This window comes from Mustela erminea, chromosome 1 (genome assembly GCF_009829155.1).
Source record: "Mustela erminea isolate mMusErm1 chromosome 1, mMusErm1.Pri, whole genome shotgun sequence".
NCBI lineage: Eukaryota > Metazoa > Chordata > Mammalia > Carnivora > Mustelidae > Mustela > Mustela erminea.
Genome location: NC_045614.1, coordinates 14,045,598 through 14,064,300, shown reverse-complemented (window position 1 = coordinate 14,064,300; position 18,703 = coordinate 14,045,598). Strand labels below are relative to the sequence as shown.

General features: G+C 50.9%; 1 protein-coding gene, 1 long non-coding RNA gene and 1 other non-coding gene across 5 annotated transcripts; all 3 read right to left on the bottom strand.

Annotated features, from left to right (window-relative positions):
• Nucleotides 1-5,250: 5,250 nt before the first annotated feature.
• RPL18A (ribosomal protein L18a) lies at nt 5,251-8,677 on the bottom strand. The gene is made up of 5 exons (XM_032315480.1): nt 8,568-8,677; nt 7,087-7,266; nt 6,368-6,497; nt 5,618-5,727; nt 5,251-5,399 (listed from the first exon to the last, which is right to left on the bottom strand). The coding sequence occupies exons 1-5, from the start codon at nt 8,583-8,585 to the stop codon at nt 5,307-5,309; spliced, it is 531 nt and encodes a 176-aa protein (XP_032171371.1). The 5' UTR covers nt 8,586-8,677; the 3' UTR covers nt 5,251-5,306.
• Nucleotides 5,870-6,002, bottom strand: LOC116581748. Its single transcript, XR_004282209.1, has one exon. It is a non-coding gene; the product is annotated as a small nucleolar RNA SNORA68 (small nucleolar RNA).
• A 1,565-nt stretch (nt 8,678-10,242) lies between the features above and the next one.
• Nucleotides 10,243-17,439, bottom strand: LOC116574718. 3 transcript variants are annotated; one of them, XR_004279454.1, is made up of 3 exons: nt 17,274-17,439; nt 10,565-12,948; nt 10,243-10,458 (listed from the first exon to the last, which is right to left on the bottom strand). It is a non-coding gene; the product is annotated as an uncharacterized LOC116574718 (long non-coding RNA). The 3 variants fall into 3 exon arrangements; XR_004279458.1 differs by having other exon boundaries at nt 12,437-12,948; XR_004279457.1 differs by lacking the exon at nt 10,243-10,458 and having other exon boundaries at nt 10,542-10,924; nt 12,437-12,948.
• Between the last annotated feature and the right edge of the window lie 1,264 nt (nt 17,440-18,703).

Sequence of the window (18,703 nt, the reverse complement as noted above, 5' to 3'; positions counted from 1 at the left end):
GCAGTGTCCTCGGGCTACCTGTTCTGGGCATAGCCAATCACCTTTCAGGTAGTGCGCGGGTCCTCTGTTTAGCCGCAGGGCAAGTGCCATGTTATCTGCTTTGTACCTAGCTGTCCCCGACAATAAAGTAGTCCCTGCCCCAAGGAATAAACCGAACCTACATATTAGGAACCTGGCACAGAGTAAAGTCTTCACTCATTCATTCATTCATTCATTGGTGTCTTCATTCATTTGTTGTTTCCTGCGTGGAATACTCATGGAACATGTGATAGGGGTCATGGGGGAGGGACTGTCAGTGGCCTCGAATCCGAATAAATGGGGGGGGGGGCCATGACTCCTTGGGAGGTACTGTCTGACATGTCCCCCATCGCACAAGAGGAGACCAAGGTTATGGAGGGCAAGTCCCTTGCCTGGGGTTGTGCTATCAAAGGACCCAGACACTGTTGTCTTGGGGCCCTTCGTTGGTGGTCTTGAGAGACTTTGGCCTCTGGAGGCTCTGACTTCTGGGTTTGAGTCCTGACTTGGTGTCTGGAAACTGGGTTCCCTCCTCCACTAGCAGGAGGGATCTGGACCTCTGCTGGGTTCCAGTGGGCCCCGGAGTCCTCTCCAAGCCTCTGCCGCCTCCTGGTGGTCTCCAGCCGACTCGCGCCACTCCAGTTTGGTCCAGCATCTCCCATGCAACCCTTCCTGTCCCCTGGAGCTCTCCCTCTTCGAACGGGGTGCAGGCCGGCCTGCACACCGCCACCTCCTGCTCCCAGACTCTGATAGATCTGTTGCCCGTTGGCATGCACTGCTCCACCCCAGCAAAGAGGGTGCGGGGAGGACATTGTGTTCCTTTTCCTTCCCGTCTTCATTCTTTCAAGCCCGGATGCATTGCACCCTTCTGGACAATCTGATGGGAAAGGAAAAATCCTGGAGGGGATCCCCTTCCCAAAAAGCCATGCAAGTGAATTTAAATATGTGCAAGTTGTTATAGGCCACACAAACCCGGTCCTCCCTCCCCAGGGAGGTTCTAGAAGTGGTTACCATCCATGGCCAGTCTTTCTCTTCCTCTACTGTGAAGTGGGAGGCTACAGACAGGCACTGAGGCTGAGGTGCATTCATTGAGCACCTACTGTGTGCATGCCTGTGTGCCCACTGCTGGGGATTCAGCAGGATCCAGGTGGAACCATATTGCTCACAGGAACTTGACACTGACCAAGCCAGCAGATAAATGCACATAGGTTTCAGAAGCTGATGGTTGAGTGAAGCAAGGTCAGAGATGGAGTGGGCCTGGGGGCCTATGGGGTGGGAACTCTTGGAGGAGGTGAGTGCAGACCTGCAGGCAGAGATGAGCCAAGCTTGGAGAGATGCAGGGGGAACAGCCAGTGCAAAGGCCCTGAGGTACAAACAAGTGGAGTAAGGAGAGTTGAGTGAGGACAGGGAAGGCCACAAGGGACCCTGAGTCTTGGCCAAGGGTGTGGATTTTATTTTGAGGGTACTGGGGGGAGGGCATTGGAGAGTTTGGAGCAAGAGGGACCTAATGAGACTTACAGACTCTGAAAAGTCCACTATGTCCATGGCAGTGACTGTGGGGTGAGAAGAAATGGGTGGATTTGGAATGTGATCTGGAATTCCAGGATATGAGAGGGGGCCCAGGGTTTGGAACCATGAAGAATGGGCGGGACCATCTTCTTTACGGTTGGAGGGGTACAGGGCGCAGGCTGGGGAGATGCAGTGGGACCTTCCCTGACTGTGTAGTTCCCACATGGACAGGAGCAGGCAGACCCCGTTGGTGAAGGGGGAGGGGCAGGGAGATACCCCATGGCCCGCAGCTGCAGTCTGAGCACAAGGGGCAGGAATGTCAGTGTGTTTGCTTGGTTGTCTGCTGTCCCCACCCCTGCTTGCTGCCCGGGCACCCCCAGGGCTCCCTGGAGACATGGAAGGGGTCAGGGGTGAGAGGCTGTGAGCTACTCTGGCTCTATCAGGACCTTCTGGGTGTCTGGCTTTGAACTTCTCCCCTGCACTCAGTAAAAGCAAACCATTTCTATTGATGGTGCCGTAGCTTCCTGAGAGAGTCCACCATTGTTAAGCCCTGAGGATTCCAACTGTGGTTCTAGGGGTCCACGATTCTTAGGTAGTCTCTCCTGGTTTCAGGATCTGGCTCAGGTCTTCTGGGACCCCTGCCCGGCTTGTCTTATCTTGGTGCTTGCCCTTGTTCAATTGTCCTGACTCAGGAGTGGGGGCAGTGCAGGGAGGGGCAACTTGTGATCCCTCTCCCATGGCTCCCAGCTCGGCCAGGTGTGGCACTTGGCACCTGGGCAAAACCTAGGACAGGGCCTGGGAGCCCCCAGCCAACCAGAGGGGCCATCAACGATCCTGGAGGCCAGCCCTGCCTCATGGGCCTCACACCGAAGAGCTCGTTACTGCCAGTCTCCAGTTTTGCTGTTGTTCTGCTTGGTTCCCACTCTTGAGCTATCTCTTGAGAGGGCTCTGTTCAGCAGCCTTATCTCCAGCCAGCGCCCAGACAACCGCTCTGTGCACGGTTTGGGTGTGGGAGGGTAGGTGGGCAATGCAGATCCCCAGGTAGGTGGTTACACAGTGGAGGGGTCTGTGGGCAAAGTTACTGACCTTGAGTAGATGGCAGGGCCGGTGGACGACCATTTGTATCAGGGAGCTGGGGCTCACTCCTCTTCAATGCGAAGGTCCCTCAGTAAGGGACTGATAACATCCTCTAGCTGGTTGGGGCAGAGCCCTCCCACCTGGTTCCCAGGCTGTACATGGATGAAGCCTTGAAGCCCCAGGTGGGATGGAGGTGCACAGTGGGCCTTTGTGGGGCCCAGGCCTTCCACTTTCCTGGCGGTGTATCCTATCTCTAGCTCATCTTTAGTCTTCCCACACCCAGAACCAACCACACCTTACACGGTAAGAAGCTAAAGCTGAGTGGGTAGTGATTTGCCCTAGGCACAACCATCAGGGCTCACGTTAGGGCCAAGTCACAAGTGACAGAAAACCTCCATATTACAGCCTAAGCTGTACTGCTGTTTCTCTCTCTCCTCTTATCACAGACACAGGCTGATACTCGAAGTCCTTCAACCTTATTGCTCCAGTGTGGCTTCTTACTGGCCAAAGACCGCTGCCAGAGCACCAGACATTGTGCCTGTATTCCAGCCAGATGGGTATTTCCTGGAAATGGCACACATTGCTGTGGCTAGTATCACAGGTACCCCTAAATGAAAAGATGGCTGGGAAATGTTTTTTACTTTGTGGGTGGCATCTAGATATGGAGATCCTATTACTGAGGACAAAGTATTTGGGGACAACTAGAGGTGTCTGCCTTAAGTCACAAAAGGTAAATGACATGAACAAGGCAAAAAACTCAAAAAATTCTAGCCTGGCCCCAAATTACAGCTTAAAAAACATCAAGTGCCTTGAAGAATTTGCAGCATATATGGGGGAAATAGATTTTCAGGTTTTTGCCCCATATATGAAAGCTTTTACAAACAGTAACTTAAAAAGTGACCAGCAGCCCCATGAGGGTAGACAAAGCCATACAAATTCATTTTAGAGAGAAGTGCCTACTTCCTAAGAAGAAAAGACAAATAGAAATCCCTAAAATGTGATTCTTTTTCCGGCCATCAAAGTTTACTAACCAATGGTACTGGCAAGGCTGGCAGAAACAGGCCTTATTATTAAATAATAACAGGCCTTATTATTAAATACTATGGGGGGAGTAAATTGGTGTACCTACAGGGCGGGGCAGGGGGGTTGGCAGGGTCAGAAATTAAAAGCTTGGGTCCAGCCACTTGGGGCCCTGTTTACCACCCCTTCTCCATGTGACGCGCAGGTGAGGGACAGTCACTGGCTGTCCTCACACTTTTCCGGGTCCCACACTTACTAAACCCATCCTGGGGCCAAGGAGGAATACATGTGGTCTCCGCCCTCCTCAGACTCCATCTGGGGGGCCGGACATCAAAAATCCACCTGTTGTCCCTGGAATACATGTGTGGCTTACAAACCTCGATGAGGCCAAACCAGTGATGATGCCTAGACGTCCAGGCAGAAGGCTGGGTACATGCAAAGGCGTTTGAAAGCAGGGCGGGAAACAGCCAGTGCAGGTCTGGGAAGCCTGCTACTCTGTCCCCAGGTCCTTCTTGGGGCAGTGGCTGGCTGTGCCCATGCCTCGGGCACCTCTCCAAACACAGGTGGGGTCTGAAGTGAGCCGGTTTTCTGGAAACCACCAGGATTGATCATGCCAACGAGCTATCCCACCTCAAGTGGGGGGGGGAGGCTGTACCCTTGCCTGGGACACTCCAGGCCTGACTGTTCCCCATACCCTCACCCACACTGCCTTTTTGTGCCCTGGCTTCTTCCAGTTTCGTGGCTCTCTGCAACAGCAGGCAGATCTTGGCTGACCTTTGCCCCCAGCGCCTACAGTTGTGACTCTCCACGTACTGTCCACTGAGTAAATCTGCCGAGTGCCTTAACTTTCTGATGAGGACTCGCTCAGTGTGGGCCAGGGCTGCCCAAGGTCACACACCAAGGACAGACACTTCCCAAGAACTGCCCTCCTAGCCATGCCTCAGCCTCCTGATTGAGGGGCTCAGCCAGGGTGGGATTAGCTTCATGCCTGAAATTCCCCAAGGCCTCAAGCGGTTTCCTGGAGACTGATACCAATGGTGAGACCTTGAACTTCTTGGGCAGGATGAGGGTATCCTTCAAGGGGCCGGCACCTAGTGAAGAGAGAAACCACCACAGCACAGCAAGCTCATGGCCCTCTCCAGTGCCCCCTGGTGTCTGCTTGGAGGATCCTGGAACTAAAGACTAGGGCTCTGAGAAGGGAAACCCGGCAGGTGGGATGAACCAACCCCATCATCCTGGCTCCTTCCAGGCATCTGACATCTGACTGCCACATCTCACCAAAGATAGGAGCTGAGACCTTTAATAAGGTGGGACAGGTTTAGGGGACAAACCTTGGGGCCTGCAAAGCACCCCCCAAAGCTCACAGCAGAAGGCTACCTGCTGGGGCTACAAACTGGGCCTTCCGGCTCCAGGACCCTTGCTGGATAAAACCCTGGGGAGCCAAGTGGGCTGGACAGCGCTTGGAGGTGTGGCTTTTGGCACTCCTGGGACTCCCTTTCTGGAGAAATCAGGTGCCTGGGCCCCACTTCCAGAGAGGAGGACCCCTCCCTAAGCAGAGAACTCATAGCCTGGCTGTGCCCTCTTGAGTTCTGTAGGACGTACAAAGAAAATAAGAGTGTCTGAGCACCCTGGTTTTCCCAAGAAGTTTATTCGGGCAGAACTGGAGACACACAGAGGCTTTGCACCTAAAAGAAGGTGTTGGGCCTCTTGGTGGTGAAGCGTGGCTTGTGCTGGCGACGCAAGACCCGGTGGGGCAGTGGGAACTTGATCTTGGAGTCCTGTGATAAGGAGAGATGGGTGAGTGGGGGGTGGAAGCCTCTCAACCTAGTCTTCAGGGGCCACTGAGGTGTGCCAACCCCCCACTGGGCTCCTGCGTCAAACCCAGTGCCTCCCTGCAGCTCCCGAGGCTGGGGGACAGGGGAGTAGCTGGGACAGCTCCACGGTCCAGGGAAGCCCCCCTCTCCCGAGCCTGCCCAGCAGGGCCCTGGGCACTCACGTGGAACTGCTTGACTGCTGGCCGGCGGCACTTGCTGGCTGCAATCTCCTCCACCTTCATGATCTGGATCGAGTGCGCTCGGGCACGGTGTCGGGCGCCCATGTCTCGGTCTGCAGGGAAGGAGGCAGGGCGAATGTGCACCCTGGGGTCTGGGCATTCCTCAAACCTCCCATCAAGTGCTGGCCTAGAGGGACCCCAACTTGGGGACTGGGTGGCTGGAGCCTCTGGCCCCAGCAGGCACTAGCATATCAGGGGTGTAGAACCTCCAAATTCACTTTGAGAGGCACGGCCACAGCCCCCCAAAGGCGACGAGATCCACTTGCTGTTAGCACCTCTGTTTAAACCGCTGCTATGAGAAACAGCAGTTCTTGGGTTGAGGTGCTTGGGTTTGGTCTCTGGCAGGTAACCCGCCCTAGGAGCACCTGGGGCCACCAGCGCCAGATCCCAACAGACAAGGCCAGGGCTAGGGGCTAGACTCTGGGTGGGAATTTTGTCTGCAGAAGTGAAGGACCCTGAAGCTCCACCTGCTGGCAGGTTCCAGAAGAGGCGCCCCGAGCATCCTCTCCACTCCTGCCCCCAACCACCACCCCTGGACTGCCTGATCCCCTAATCCAAGAAGCCTCTGGCACTCTGGCACTCCTGCCTCAGTCTGGCAAGGAGTGGGCGGGAAAGAGGGTGCAGGCTGACTGAGCTGCAGATCCCTGCAACAAGAGCCCTATGGGAGGACTGGGTGCGGCCCCGGCAGCTCACAGCACTGGGTGACGGCGCCTGCGGTGGTCAGGTCCCGGTACTCCCGGTACATGTTGTGGGTGCCGCTTCTCGAGTCATAGCGCAGCCAGATGCCGAAGTTCTTCACTCGCAAGGGGGATTTCTCGAACACCTAAGTGCCAGAAACACTGGCTGAGACAAGAAGGCCAGCAGCCTTGCTAATCCTCTTCCCCAGGCCTCTCTTGCATCTGTTTCCCAGTCCTTGAATCTCAGAGCACAGGAAAGCAACCTGCTGTCCTAGACAAATCCCCATGGCAACAGTGGAGCGGACATGGCCAGCCAGGCCGGCACACCTCCCCCATGTGGACCACCAGCTCGACTCCTCCCAAACACTACTCTCCCAAGACTACCTGCGCCCAAAAGCAGCTACCACCCTGCAGGTGTCTGATGCAGAGTCCAGCGCCCATCACAGCAAATGTGCTCAGGTGACAGCACCTCTGCCTACTTTCTATAGGAGACTCAGCCAAAGCGCTGGCCTCAGCCGAGGTGTCCGAGCATACCAGCCACACACTTCCCGGGCCTTGGGCTCTCTCATCAGGAAAAGGGTACGGAGTTTATCCATCCCATCCCAAACTAGGGCTTAATTACCACATGCGAACAAGCCAAGATTTATGAAGTCTGGGAATTCTGTGGGTTGAGGAACCCCCACGGGAAGGTGTCAATCCACTCCAGACCCCACCCTGCTCTCAGACACCCCGTACCTGTCCACAGTAGACGATTTCCCCTGAGGACTTCTTCATCTTTTTCAGCTGAGACACAAAGTACCAAAAGCGGGACTTGGCGACGACGTGATTAGGTGCAAAGATTCGCATGCGATACAGCGGCGGAGTGCGACATTTGGGGGTTGGCAGGCAGCGCCCCACCACCTTGTACTCTCGCAGCTGAAACACAAACAGGAGTTGAGGTGGGGCCTGACCCAGAGCCCTGAGGCCAACTGTGAGATTCACCTTGCTTCCTTTCCCAAGCCTGATGAGAACTGAAATCAGGAGAGTGAGAACAGACTGTCCCATCACAGGGCATCCATATGGAATCCCGGTGACTGGGTCATGCCAACTGTCCCAGCCTTCCCAAAACAGGGATCGAGGGCGGGGAGGATTAAGATGCCTGTGTAGCCTTTGCCTTGGCTCAGGAAAGCTGGGCAGGGCTGTCAATCTGGCTGTCCTTCCCGTTTATATTCCTGTGAAAGCAGCTGAAGCCTGAACCTGCAGGCTCCTTCCTTCACAGCATCTTTGCAGCTCACATCTTCCCAAAGTGCTCTTTCACTCTGGAGCCCAAAGACAGTGGCCAGCCTGGGATCTCACAGCCCACTCCAGGCAGAACCAGGACAAGCATCCAGTTCCCTTTCCAGGCCTGCTGCCATGGGACCTGCAGCTGCTTCAGTATTCCCAGCAGCAGTCCAAAGGGGTTTGGACTTCCCAGGGATCTCCCCGTTTACAAAGATGCAAAGACAAAGATGTAGGCTAAGGCCAAACACTGTGATATATTACAACGAACCCACCTTCGTAAATGACTCGTCAATCATTTTATTAATACAAGAAGAATGGCCCCAAATATCGCCAACTTGTCTCCTACTTCCATGTGTAAATGTGACTAATCAGCCCCGCGGACCACCTGCTCAGGGAAGGACCGATGCAGCTGGCCTCCTCCCCAGCGTGGAAACTGAGGCTGGGGAGCCGTACAGGACGCACCCTGTTTCTCCCGAGGGCTCGCTCTTCCATCTCTGCGCCACAACGCCCTCTGATTTTACTAAGCACTTGCCACGATAAACCTCCCCTTGTCAGCTCGGGTTTAGTTTTCTACTTCTTACTGCCCCGTCAGGGAACAAGAAATATTAACGTTTCCTCCCACCGTGACCACTTTGCAAATGGCGAAACCGAGACTTGGAAGATCGACCAAGTCCCGTGGCTCGAACTTCCAAGCCACGCAATTTGTCCCTCCCCCTGGAAAGGAGAGCCGACCTCTCCGGCCCCCGAGATTCCCCAGCGGGTCGGAACCACGGCACCAGCCTCCCCACGCGGCGCCTGCAATGGCCGCCATGTTGGCTGGGCCTGGGGGTGGCGCGCGGTGGCACCGGACCCAGCCAAGAGCGCTCTCCCGCTACGCGGCCCACGCCACCTGCCAGCGCCCCCGATTCGATCAGCACTGTACTCCCCGGCCCCCCGGCCCGCCACGCTCGCCTTACCGTGCCCGAGGCCTTCATGGCGCTCTATCCCCTTCAGCCGTCGCACGAGAAAGGAAGTGGCTTTCGTCGCGCAGCCGCTCACCAAGACTTCGTTGACGGAAGTCCCGCCTCTTGCAAGTTGCGCGCCCATTGGCTTCTCGTTCCGACGCTCAACAAGATCTGCTTTTTCACTGGCTCCAGATCCACCAACCTTTCACAGCCCTTCCTTCTTCCACAGCGAAACTACGCAAGAGGGAGCGCCACTAGCCCCCTCCCTTTCCACCGTGGCCATCAAGGAGCGTCGTGCGCAGCATGCCGGGAGTTGTAGGCACCCGGGAAGGTCTGGGTGGTAGTTTGAGCGTTCCACTTCCAGGGAAGGCAGGGAATGCTCGCGTGTAGAATATATTTCCTTATTGCTTTATATTCCATGAAGTGACTATATTCTAGTGTAATATTTTAATTCTTTTAATGATTTTTATATATGTTTAATATTTTTTCTTTTAATATTTAATATTTTAAGTAATCTTGACACCCAAGGTAGGGTTTGAATTCACAACCCTGAGAACAGGAGTCTCATGCTCCACCCATGAGCCAGCCAGGCCCTGGGACCCTACATTTTTTAAGTTATTTCCTTAGTTGTTGCTCTAGGGCTTAACACATATATCTTAATTTAGAATCTTTTAGCTGCCTTAATTTTTTTTAAAGATTTTATTTATTTGACAGAGAGATAGATTAGAAGTAGAGAGGCGGGCAGAGAGAGAGAGGGGGAAGCAGGCTCCCCGCTGAGCAGAGAGCAGGACACGGGGCTCCATCCTAGGACCCTGAGATCATGACTTGAGCGGAAGGCAGAGACGTAACCCACTGAGCCACCCAGGGGCTCCTGCTGCCTTAATTTTAATGAGATTTGGAAATGTTACCACTATATGATTAATTTCCTCTACCCCCCACTTTTGTCTCATTATTGTTATTATTTTGTTACTATTGTTAAACGTATTATATCTACGTATGATATAAACCTAAATACATTGTTGCAATTGTCACTTAAAATTCTATGGTTTGGGGTGCCTGGGTGGCTTAGTGGGTTAAGCCTCTGCCTTTGGCTCAGATCTTGATCTCAGAGTCCTGGGATTGAACCCTGCATCGGGCTCTCTACTCAGCAGGGAGCCTGCTTCTCTCTCTCTCCCTTCTCTGCCTACTTGTGATCTCTCCGTCAAATAAACAAATAAAATCTTTTTAAAAAGTTCTATGGCTGTTAAAGAATGTGAGAAAATAGAAGAGGGCAATTATGTATTTATAGAGTTTGTCATATTAATTTTCTCCATTTGCATTTCTGGTTCTCTTCACGTGTTTTTGTGAATTAGCGTCACTACACGGTGTCATTTCCTTGTTCGTATACTTTGCTCACCTCCTTTGTACTATTGTCAAGTCAAATACATTGCTACATGTTATAGGCCCAATGACATAATATATTTTTTCATACAATTTCTTTTTAAAATCAGTTAAGAGGGATGCCTGAGTGGCTCAGTCGGTTAAGCGGCTGCCTTCGGCTCAGGTCATGATCCTAGCATCCTGGATCAAGTCCCACATAGGGCTCCTTGCTCCGTGGAGAGCCTGCTCCTCCCTCTGCCCCTTCTGGTCACTCTGCCTGCCTGTGCTCTCTCTGTCTCTCTGACAAATAAATAAATAAAATCTAAAAAAAAAAAAATAAATAAAAATAAAATAAAATCAGTTAAGAGACCAAAATATGCATTTGTGCTGCCTTTTATAATTATAGATATATCTTTGTCTGTTGTCTTTCATTTTTCCTGAGTGTTAGAATTAACATCTAGGGTCTTTTCGTACTTAAAGTAGTCGCAAGCCAAACATGGGCAGGAGATGAGATAGGTGGTGTCTTCTTGGTGGACATTTAGGTCTTGAAAAACCAGAAAATTGGTGGGAGAGGAGGATGAGGGGTGGAGTGTAGTCAGGCCCCCCCCCCGCCCCCGCCCTCCCCGCGCCCCCCCCCCACTGCCTCCTACTTCTATCCTGCTCAGGACAAAAGGCAACAGGCGACTCCATCCTGACGGAGCCGCGAGTGTCCACCAGGTGGCAGCAGAGCTCTTGCCTTGGCTGTGCCGCTGAGGCCAAGAGCCTGGACGCTGGTGTGTGCGGCAGGAGTAAGTTCAAAACCCCACACAGATGGTTCCCGGGCGTATTGTCTCTTCGGGCCTCAGTTTCCCCATCCTTGGGGGATGAGGCTAATAATCGTCTCCAGCTCTTGGGGTTATGAGATTTAAATGGCGTATAATGTTCGGATTGGGGAGGCAGGGGCCCTAGCCCTGGAGCTGTGCCACTCCAGCCTGCTTGAACGGCCAGCGCAGGGCCTCAGGTTCCCCAGGCTGCAGGCAGGGAGTGGGAGAATAGAAAAAGGTACTGGAACACGACAGCAGGCGGGCCGCACAAATCAAGGGGTGGGAGGGCCGGAGAGGGGGCCGGAGGAGGCGAGCAGGGATGGCAGTTGAGGAGAAGGGAGCGCGGAGGTGTAGGGAGAAGGAGGGAAGGAAGGGCTCCAGGCTCAGCCCCAGCCTTGGAGCCAGGCGCTTCTATCTTCAAGGCCTGGGTCAGGGTGACTCCCGCAGCTGGAACAGAAGGAGGAACCCTGGGGAGGACGGGGTGTGTGTGGTCTAAAGTTTGTTAAGAAGCATTTTTTCCCTTCTTGGCTCTGCTGGATGAGTGTGGCCCTGCCCACCCCCACCCCATGCCCGCCACTCCCCTGACCCTCCCTATTCCCCCTCCCTCCCAGATGCTCTGCTCTGGTCTGGCCCCTCACCTAGCCTTGGGCCAAGCTGGGAGCCCAGCCCAGTCAGCTGTTCCGGGCTAGTGTCCCTTTGCCTCTGTCACTCACTGCCTTTCAATCAGGCCCAGCTGAATTCCTGGTTGGCAAGGGCGCCCCTGGGCTCCCCCGTCTTCCCAGTCTTTCTTATTCCATTGGACCTTGAAGGTGCCCTTTCTTATCCAGGCTCCTGGGCCACACTGGGCCTCAACCCATGTTGGATCACCACCCTGGCCAGCACCACCTGAGCTGCCCCACCTTCCCCATCTGGGCTACCAGGCCGTCCATCTTTCCAGGGCTCCACGTGCTGGCCCAAGATTCTGCTCCTGTCCCTTCCTCCTGCAAATGCCCCCAAGGCACTCACGCCTGGACTCCAGATGCCAAAGCTTCTCCCCCCCCCCCCCAGCCCCTCCTCTCCTGCCTCTAACTATTCCTGCTCCCAAATCACCTAAGGCTCTTCCTCCTAATTTGATCATTCATTCATTCTAATCATTCATTCATTCATTCTTTCGACTACTTCCACGTGCCAGGCACTGGGGACCCAGCAGTAATCAGGACAACAGAAAACTCCGGTCCTGCGAGAGCTGACATGCTTTTGGGAGAAAATGGACAAAAACAAGAAAAATAAGAGTAATAGGCATCACAACAGAATGTGAGAAAAATAAACAGGAAGGGGTTGCCATGGGCTCCATACAATTATTGCCTCCCATGCCCAGCCAGCGGACAGACCCCATATCCCTTTTCTCAGCCTAATTGGAGGAGGATCCTATGGCACTGTGATTAAGGGAAGCAAGCCAAGCTGGAGGCTCTTTGTTCCTGAGCCTGTCCCCCACCCCCGCCCTCCCTTTCCTGAAGGGGGAGGGCACAGTGCACACCTCTGGGGTGGGTACAGGGATTAAAAGGTTGCTCTGCATGCAAAGCCCTAATGCACTGGTGAGTACTCGATGTGTTTGCTCTTCTCATGATCAATCTGATTGCTTTGGTTCACGGTCAACTTCTGAACAGCAGCTCTCCTATTCCTATTTCCTCTCCCATCCCATGTGCTTACATATGTTCCCTTTTTTGATTAAACACTTACCTTTCGATGGTATTAACAAACACAGAGTTCAACAGGCATGAAAAGGTAAAGGGCAACTATCTCCTTCTTCTGCCTACCATGGCTCCCCAGTGGTTACCACAAGAACAGGTGATACAATTATGTTGGTGTTTCCCTGCGGAGGGTCTCCGCATCCTCATCGGCTCTTCCGACACGAAGCAAAGCTTCCTTCCCCGGGCAGGTGCACACCTTGCTCTTTCTTTGCCAAGCCTGGAGGTCTTCCCATATTGTCAGCCCTGTGTCGCCTCAGTCTTTTTGCACAGCCGCGTAGTATTCAGTGCTGAGAATGGCCAGAGTTTATACAGCTAATTCCTGCATGGCTGGGCATTCGGGTCGTTTGCAGCTGTTTGCTGTTACAAAGAGTGCCAGGATGAATCCATAGCCCTCTCTAGTCGGTATCACCCCTGGGAGGTTGGAAGGAGCCTTGCTGGGTCCCATGGCATTTTCTTCATCTTCCTCCTGAATCCCTCTGCAGGGCTAGACTGTTTCCACCCCTGGTGGCCACAGTGAGAATCAGTGCAGAGTCCTGAGATTACAGTGAACTCTCACACAGTTCATCTGGTCAGTCAAGCAGGTGGGAAACAAACCCCTTGTTATTCCTCCCCGCCCCCAACCTTCTCAACTTTTTAAAGTTTTTAAATTTTTATTATTAAGGATTTTATTTATTTATTTATTTGAGAGAGGGACAGACATAGCAAGAGAGAGCATAGAGCAGGGAGGAAAGGAAGACGTACACGCCCATCTGAGCAGGGAGCCCGACGTGGGGCTCGATCCCAGGACCCTGGGATCATGACCTGAGCTGAAGGCAGATGCTTAACTGACGGAGCCACCCAGGCACCTCCCCACACCCCGCCTTTCACCTTTGTTAAGTGTAATTAGACTAAATAGCCCGTGTTAAGCACATGCTTTGTGCAGTTTTGACAAGTGTGTAAATCTATGACCGTGACCATGTCCACCATGGTCATGACCACAGTCAAGATGATGAACATACATCATCACCCCCACCAGCATCCTGCACCCCTTCCCGGCACCCCCTTCTCTGCCCTTTCCACTGCCAGGCAACCTGATCTGCTCTGTCACCAAGAATAGTTCGCTTGTTCCAGAATGTTATATGTACGTAAGCTTTGTGCTTGGCTTCTTTCCCTCAGCACGATGATTCTGAAATTGTTCCAAGTTGTTGCATGTATCAGTAGTTCATTACCACTTTTTTTTTCTTTTAGAGAGATAGCGCACACTTGTGTGAGTGGGGGATGGGCAGAGGAAGAAGGAGAGAGAAGACTTGAGCTAACTCCACGCTAAGCACCAGTCTAATGCCAAGCTCAATCTCAGGACCCTGAAATCATGACCTGAGCCAGAGCCAAAAGTTGGACGTTTAACAGACTGAGGCACCAGGCGGCACCCCCCCCCCTTTTTTTTTTAACCAAGTTGAGTTCCACTGTGTGTGTGGCCGGACCAGAGTGGGTTCCTCTGTTGAGCTGGGAGAACATCTGAATTGTTTTCTATTTAGAACTATTACAAATAAAACTGCTCATGAGCCTGTATGCACAAGCCCTTGTATAGACACAGGATTTAACCTCTCTAAATACGTAGGAGGAAAAGAGCTGGGTCCTACTGTAAGAAACGGCTAGACTGTTCGCCACAATGCCTGCGCTAGTTTGCATTTCCATGAGCAGCACATCAGGAGCACTTGCTATTGTCTTTTTTTTTTTTTTTTAAGATTTTATTTATTTATTTGACAGAGAGAGAGAGAAAGAGAACACAAGCAGGGGGAGCAGAAAGAGAGGGAGAAGAAGGTTCCCTGCTGAGCAAGGAGCCCAATGTGGGGCCCGATCCAAGACCCTGGAAGCATGACCTGAGCCGAAGGCAGACGCTTAACCGACTGAGCCACCCGGGTGCCCCATTGCCTGTCTTTTTAGTTTTGTTCATCCTACTGGGTGTAAAGGGCTGTCTCACATTGGTTTATATCTGCGTTTACCTCTGGCTAATGATTTTGTGCATCTTATGTGTGCTTCTTGGCCATTCATATATCCTCTTCAGTGAAATGTCTACTCATATCTGTTGCACGTATTATTTTTTTTTAAGGATTTATTTATTTTAGAGAGAGAGGGAGAGCGCAGGGGGTAAGGGCAGAGGGAAACGGAGAGAAAATCTCAAGCAGGCCCTATACCAGCACCAACCCCACATGGGCTCCATCCCATGACCCTGAAATCAGGACCTGAGCCTAAACCAAGAGTTGGATGCTTAATTGACTGTGCCACCCAGGTGCCCCTGTTGTCCATATTCTAATTGAGTTGTCTTGTATTGTTGAATTGTAAAGGTTATTTATAGATTCTGGATACAGGTATTTTGTTTATTTAACATACATTTTTAGTATTTTCTCTTGATCTGTGTTTTGCCTTTCTGTTTTCTCAGTGATATCTTAGAAGAGCAGAACTTTTTAATTTTGATTAAGCCAAATTTATCATTTTTTTCCAGGTAAGAAAACATTATCTGCCCCAAGTTTGCTAAGATTTCTTCCTTTTTTTTCCCCCTCTGCCCGCTGCTCCCCCTGCTTGTGCACTCTCTCTCTCTGACAAATAAATAAATAAAATCTTTTAAAAAATGAGTTTTGTTATTTTAGGTCCTTTGTAATTCTATATAAATTTTAAAGTCAGAGCCAATTTCTGGGAAAAAAAATTTCCTGCTGAATCAGAAATCCGTTTGGGGAGAATTGACATCTTAACAACACTGAATCAGTCAATCTATGAACATTTTTCATATGAATCATATGAACATTTTTCAATTTATTTAGGTCTTCATGCATTTTGCTTGGTAGTATCTGTAGTTTTTAGTGCAGATGTCTTATACTTCTTTTATAGATTTACTCCTAGATATTTAATTTTTTTGGTGCTGTTGCAAATCGGATTTTTTTAAAACAATTTCACTTTCCAACTGTTTGCTATTATATAAGAGAATATATAGTATAGGGCACCTGGGTGGCTCAGTCAATTAAGTGTCTGCCTTTGGCTCAGGTCATGATCCCAGGGTCCTGGGATCAAGCCCCGCGTTGGGCTCCCTGCTCAGTGGGGAGCTTGCTTCTCTCTCTCCTTCTGCCTACTGATCTGCATACTTGTACTCTCTCTCTCTCTCTCTCTGTCAAATAAAGAAATAAAATATTTTTTAAAAATCAGATGTGGGGTGCCTGGGTGGCTTAGTGGGTTAAAGCCTCTGCCTTCGGCTCGGGTCATGATCCCAGGGTCCTGGGATCAAGCCCCGCGTCCGGCTCTCTGCTCGGCGGGGAGCCTGCTTCCCCCTCTCTCTGACTGCCTCTCTGCCTACTTGTGATCTCTCTCTGTGTGTCAAATAAATAAATAAAATCTTAAAAAAAATCATATGTAATATATGAGAATTCAATTGAATTTTGTATATTAACTTTTTAACTTGTGAAATTGCTAAATAAATTTATTAGTTCTAGTAGTTATCATAGATTCCCTTGGATTTTTTACATTATAAATAATCATATCATCTGCAAATAGAAAGTTTAACTTCCTCCTTTCTAATCTTTACCTTTTATTTATTTTTCTAGCCTCATTGTAATGACTATGACCTCTAGAGGGATGTTGAATAGAAGTGGTGAAAATGGACATCCTGGTCTTCTCTCCAATCACAGCAGGAAACAATTCAGTCTTTCACATTAAGTAAAATATTACCTATAGTTTTTTCTTGTAGATGCTTCTTATCAGATTGAGGACATTTCCATTCACACCTACTTTGCTAAAAGTTTTTATGAATAGTTGTTGAATTTGGTCAAATCTTTCTTACATCCCTTGAAATGATCATATGGTTTCACTGTGTGGTTTTTTTTGAGGTTTTTTAAAAAATATTTTATTTATTTATTTATTTGAGAGAGAGCACAAGCAGGGGGAGCAGCAGAGGGAGAGGGAGAAGCAGGCTCCCCACTGAGCAGAGAGCTGAATGTAGGGCTCGATCTCAGAACCCTGGAATCATGACCTGAGCCAAAGGCAGATGCTTAACCAACTGAGCCACCCAGGCGCCCCTTCACTGTGTTTTGAATTTGCATTTCTCTTACTATGAGTGAGGTGAGCATCTTTTTCTGTTTATTATTTTTTTAAATATTTTACTTATTTATTTGAGAGAGAGAGAGAGTGAGCAAGAGGGAGCACAAGCAGAGTGAGGGGCTCAGGGAGATGCAAACTCCTCACTGAGCGGGGAGCCTGACGTGGGACTTGATCCCAGGACCCTAAGATCATGACCTGAGCCAAAACCAAGAGTCGGACACTCAACCCACTGAGCCACCAGACACTCCTCTTTTTCTGGGTTTAAGAGCCATTTGTATTTCCTTTTTCGTGACTTCTGGGTTCATATTCTGTTAAGTTATTGGCATTTTCTTATTGTTTTCCAGGAGGTGCTTGTATAATGAAGATATTTTATTTATAATATGAGTTCACATTTGTTTCCAGTTTCATTTGTTTATATTTTGACTGCATTTATGGGCTTTTTGCCAGCAGAAAATTTGGAATGTTTACATCCCTAAAGTTTCCAATTTGTTCTTTTTTTTTTTTTTTTTTAAAGATGTTGTTTATTCATTTGACAGAGAGAGAGAGAAAGCACAAGGAGGGGGAGCAGGAGACAGAGAGGGAGAAGCAGGCTCTCTGCCGAGAAAGGGCCCTGATGCCGGGCTTGATCCCAGGGCCCTGGGATCATGACCTGAGCCAAAGGCAGGTCTGACTGAGTCCCCCAGGGACCCCTTCCCTGAAACTTCCTGATGGAGCCTTCACATACCCCTCTCTGGGGCTGAGGGTGTCACCTTTGTCCTTACCTTCTTCCCTTCCTGCTCATTCTCAAAATGCCACAGTGACCATCACACTGGAGTTGTCAGCCTCTAGAAACTCACGGTCTTTCCTGGAGGGCAGGAGCCTCCATCTCGGGGCCAGGGGTGGGAGTAACATTTGCATTTCTCTCTCCTGAAGTCACCCAGGAAGTAAAAGAAGGATGTTACCTCTAAGTCCCTGTGCAGGACTTCCTGCCTCTAGCCTGCTGGGGCTCCGCCTGTACCGAGGTTACACTCATAACCCTCCCTCCACCCACAAGGCCCCACCGATGCTTCCAGGCAAGTCTCAGAGCAGTAGGTCCCTAATACATGGCCCTTCTCAGAAACGCTGTGACCTGGTCCTCTGGTCCAGTCTCCCAGCCTTTGCCTGGGCTGTTCCCTCTGCAGGAGCTCCCCACACCTCCAGATTACTCTTTGGCTAATCCCACTTGTCCTTGGATTTCAGTATCAAAGCCATTTCCTCCAGGAAGCCCTCCCAGACTCAGGGCCTCTCCTAGCAGCCTGCAGGGCTCCTGAGACAATTATTGGGTTTATGATTATTATTTTAAGTTTATTTATTTATTTAGGGGTGTCTGGGTGGCTCAGTCAGTTGAGTATCTGCCTTCAGCTCAAGTCATGATCCCAGGGTCCTGGGATGGAGCCCCATGTTGGGCTCCCTGCTCAGTGGGGAGCCCGCTTCTCCCTGCCACCTCCACCCACCATGCTTGCGCTCTCTCTTGTTATTTCTCTCTCTCTCTCTCTCTCTCAAGTAAATAAATAAAATCTTTAAAAAAAAAAAAAGATGTTTATTTATTTATTTAAGTGATCTCTGCACCCCATATGGGACTCAAACTCATGACCTGGAGATTGAGAGTCACATGCTCTTCCGACTGAGCCACCCAGGCCCCCCCTCCCAAAGCCAAGTTTGGGACCTGTAATGGGATTATCGAGATGAAAGAGTTCTCTAAAATCTATCCTCCAGGGGCACCTGGGTGACTCAGTCATTAAGCGTCTGTCTTTGGCTCAGGTCATGATCCCAGGGTCCTGGGATCAAGCCTGGCATCAGCCTCCCCACTCGGTGGGAAGCCTGCTTCTCCCTCTCCCACTTTCCCTGCTTCTGGTCCCTCTCTCACTATGTCTTTCTCTGTCAAGTAAATAAATAAAATCTTAAAAAAAAAAAAATCTGTCCCCCAAACTCTACTTTCTGGGGGTAAGGACACTGGGCCAGTTCTCATGGAGACGCTTGCCCTAGCCGCCTGCCTCCACTCAGGACAACCTCAGGGTTGTGGAAAAAAGTGATCAGACCCAACCTGCTCACGGCTCTATTCCCTCCAACTTCTTACCTCTTCCTGCCGTTCCTGCCTCCTCTCGGCTCAAACTGCTCATCTCAGTCCACCTCAGGGCCTTTGCACTTGTGGTGACCTCCACCAGGTGTGCTC

Coding starts and splice junctions, on each gene's coding strand:
- RPL18A (XM_032315480.1), bottom strand. Junction 6,498..7,086: donor AAATCGTCTACTGTGGACAG/GTACGGGGTGTC, acceptor TCTGGCACTTAG/GTGTTCGAGAAATCCCCCTT. Junction 5,728..6,367: donor AGGCGCCGTCACCCAGTGCT/GTGAGCTGCCGG, acceptor CCTTCCCTGCAG/ACCGAGACATGGGCGCCCGA.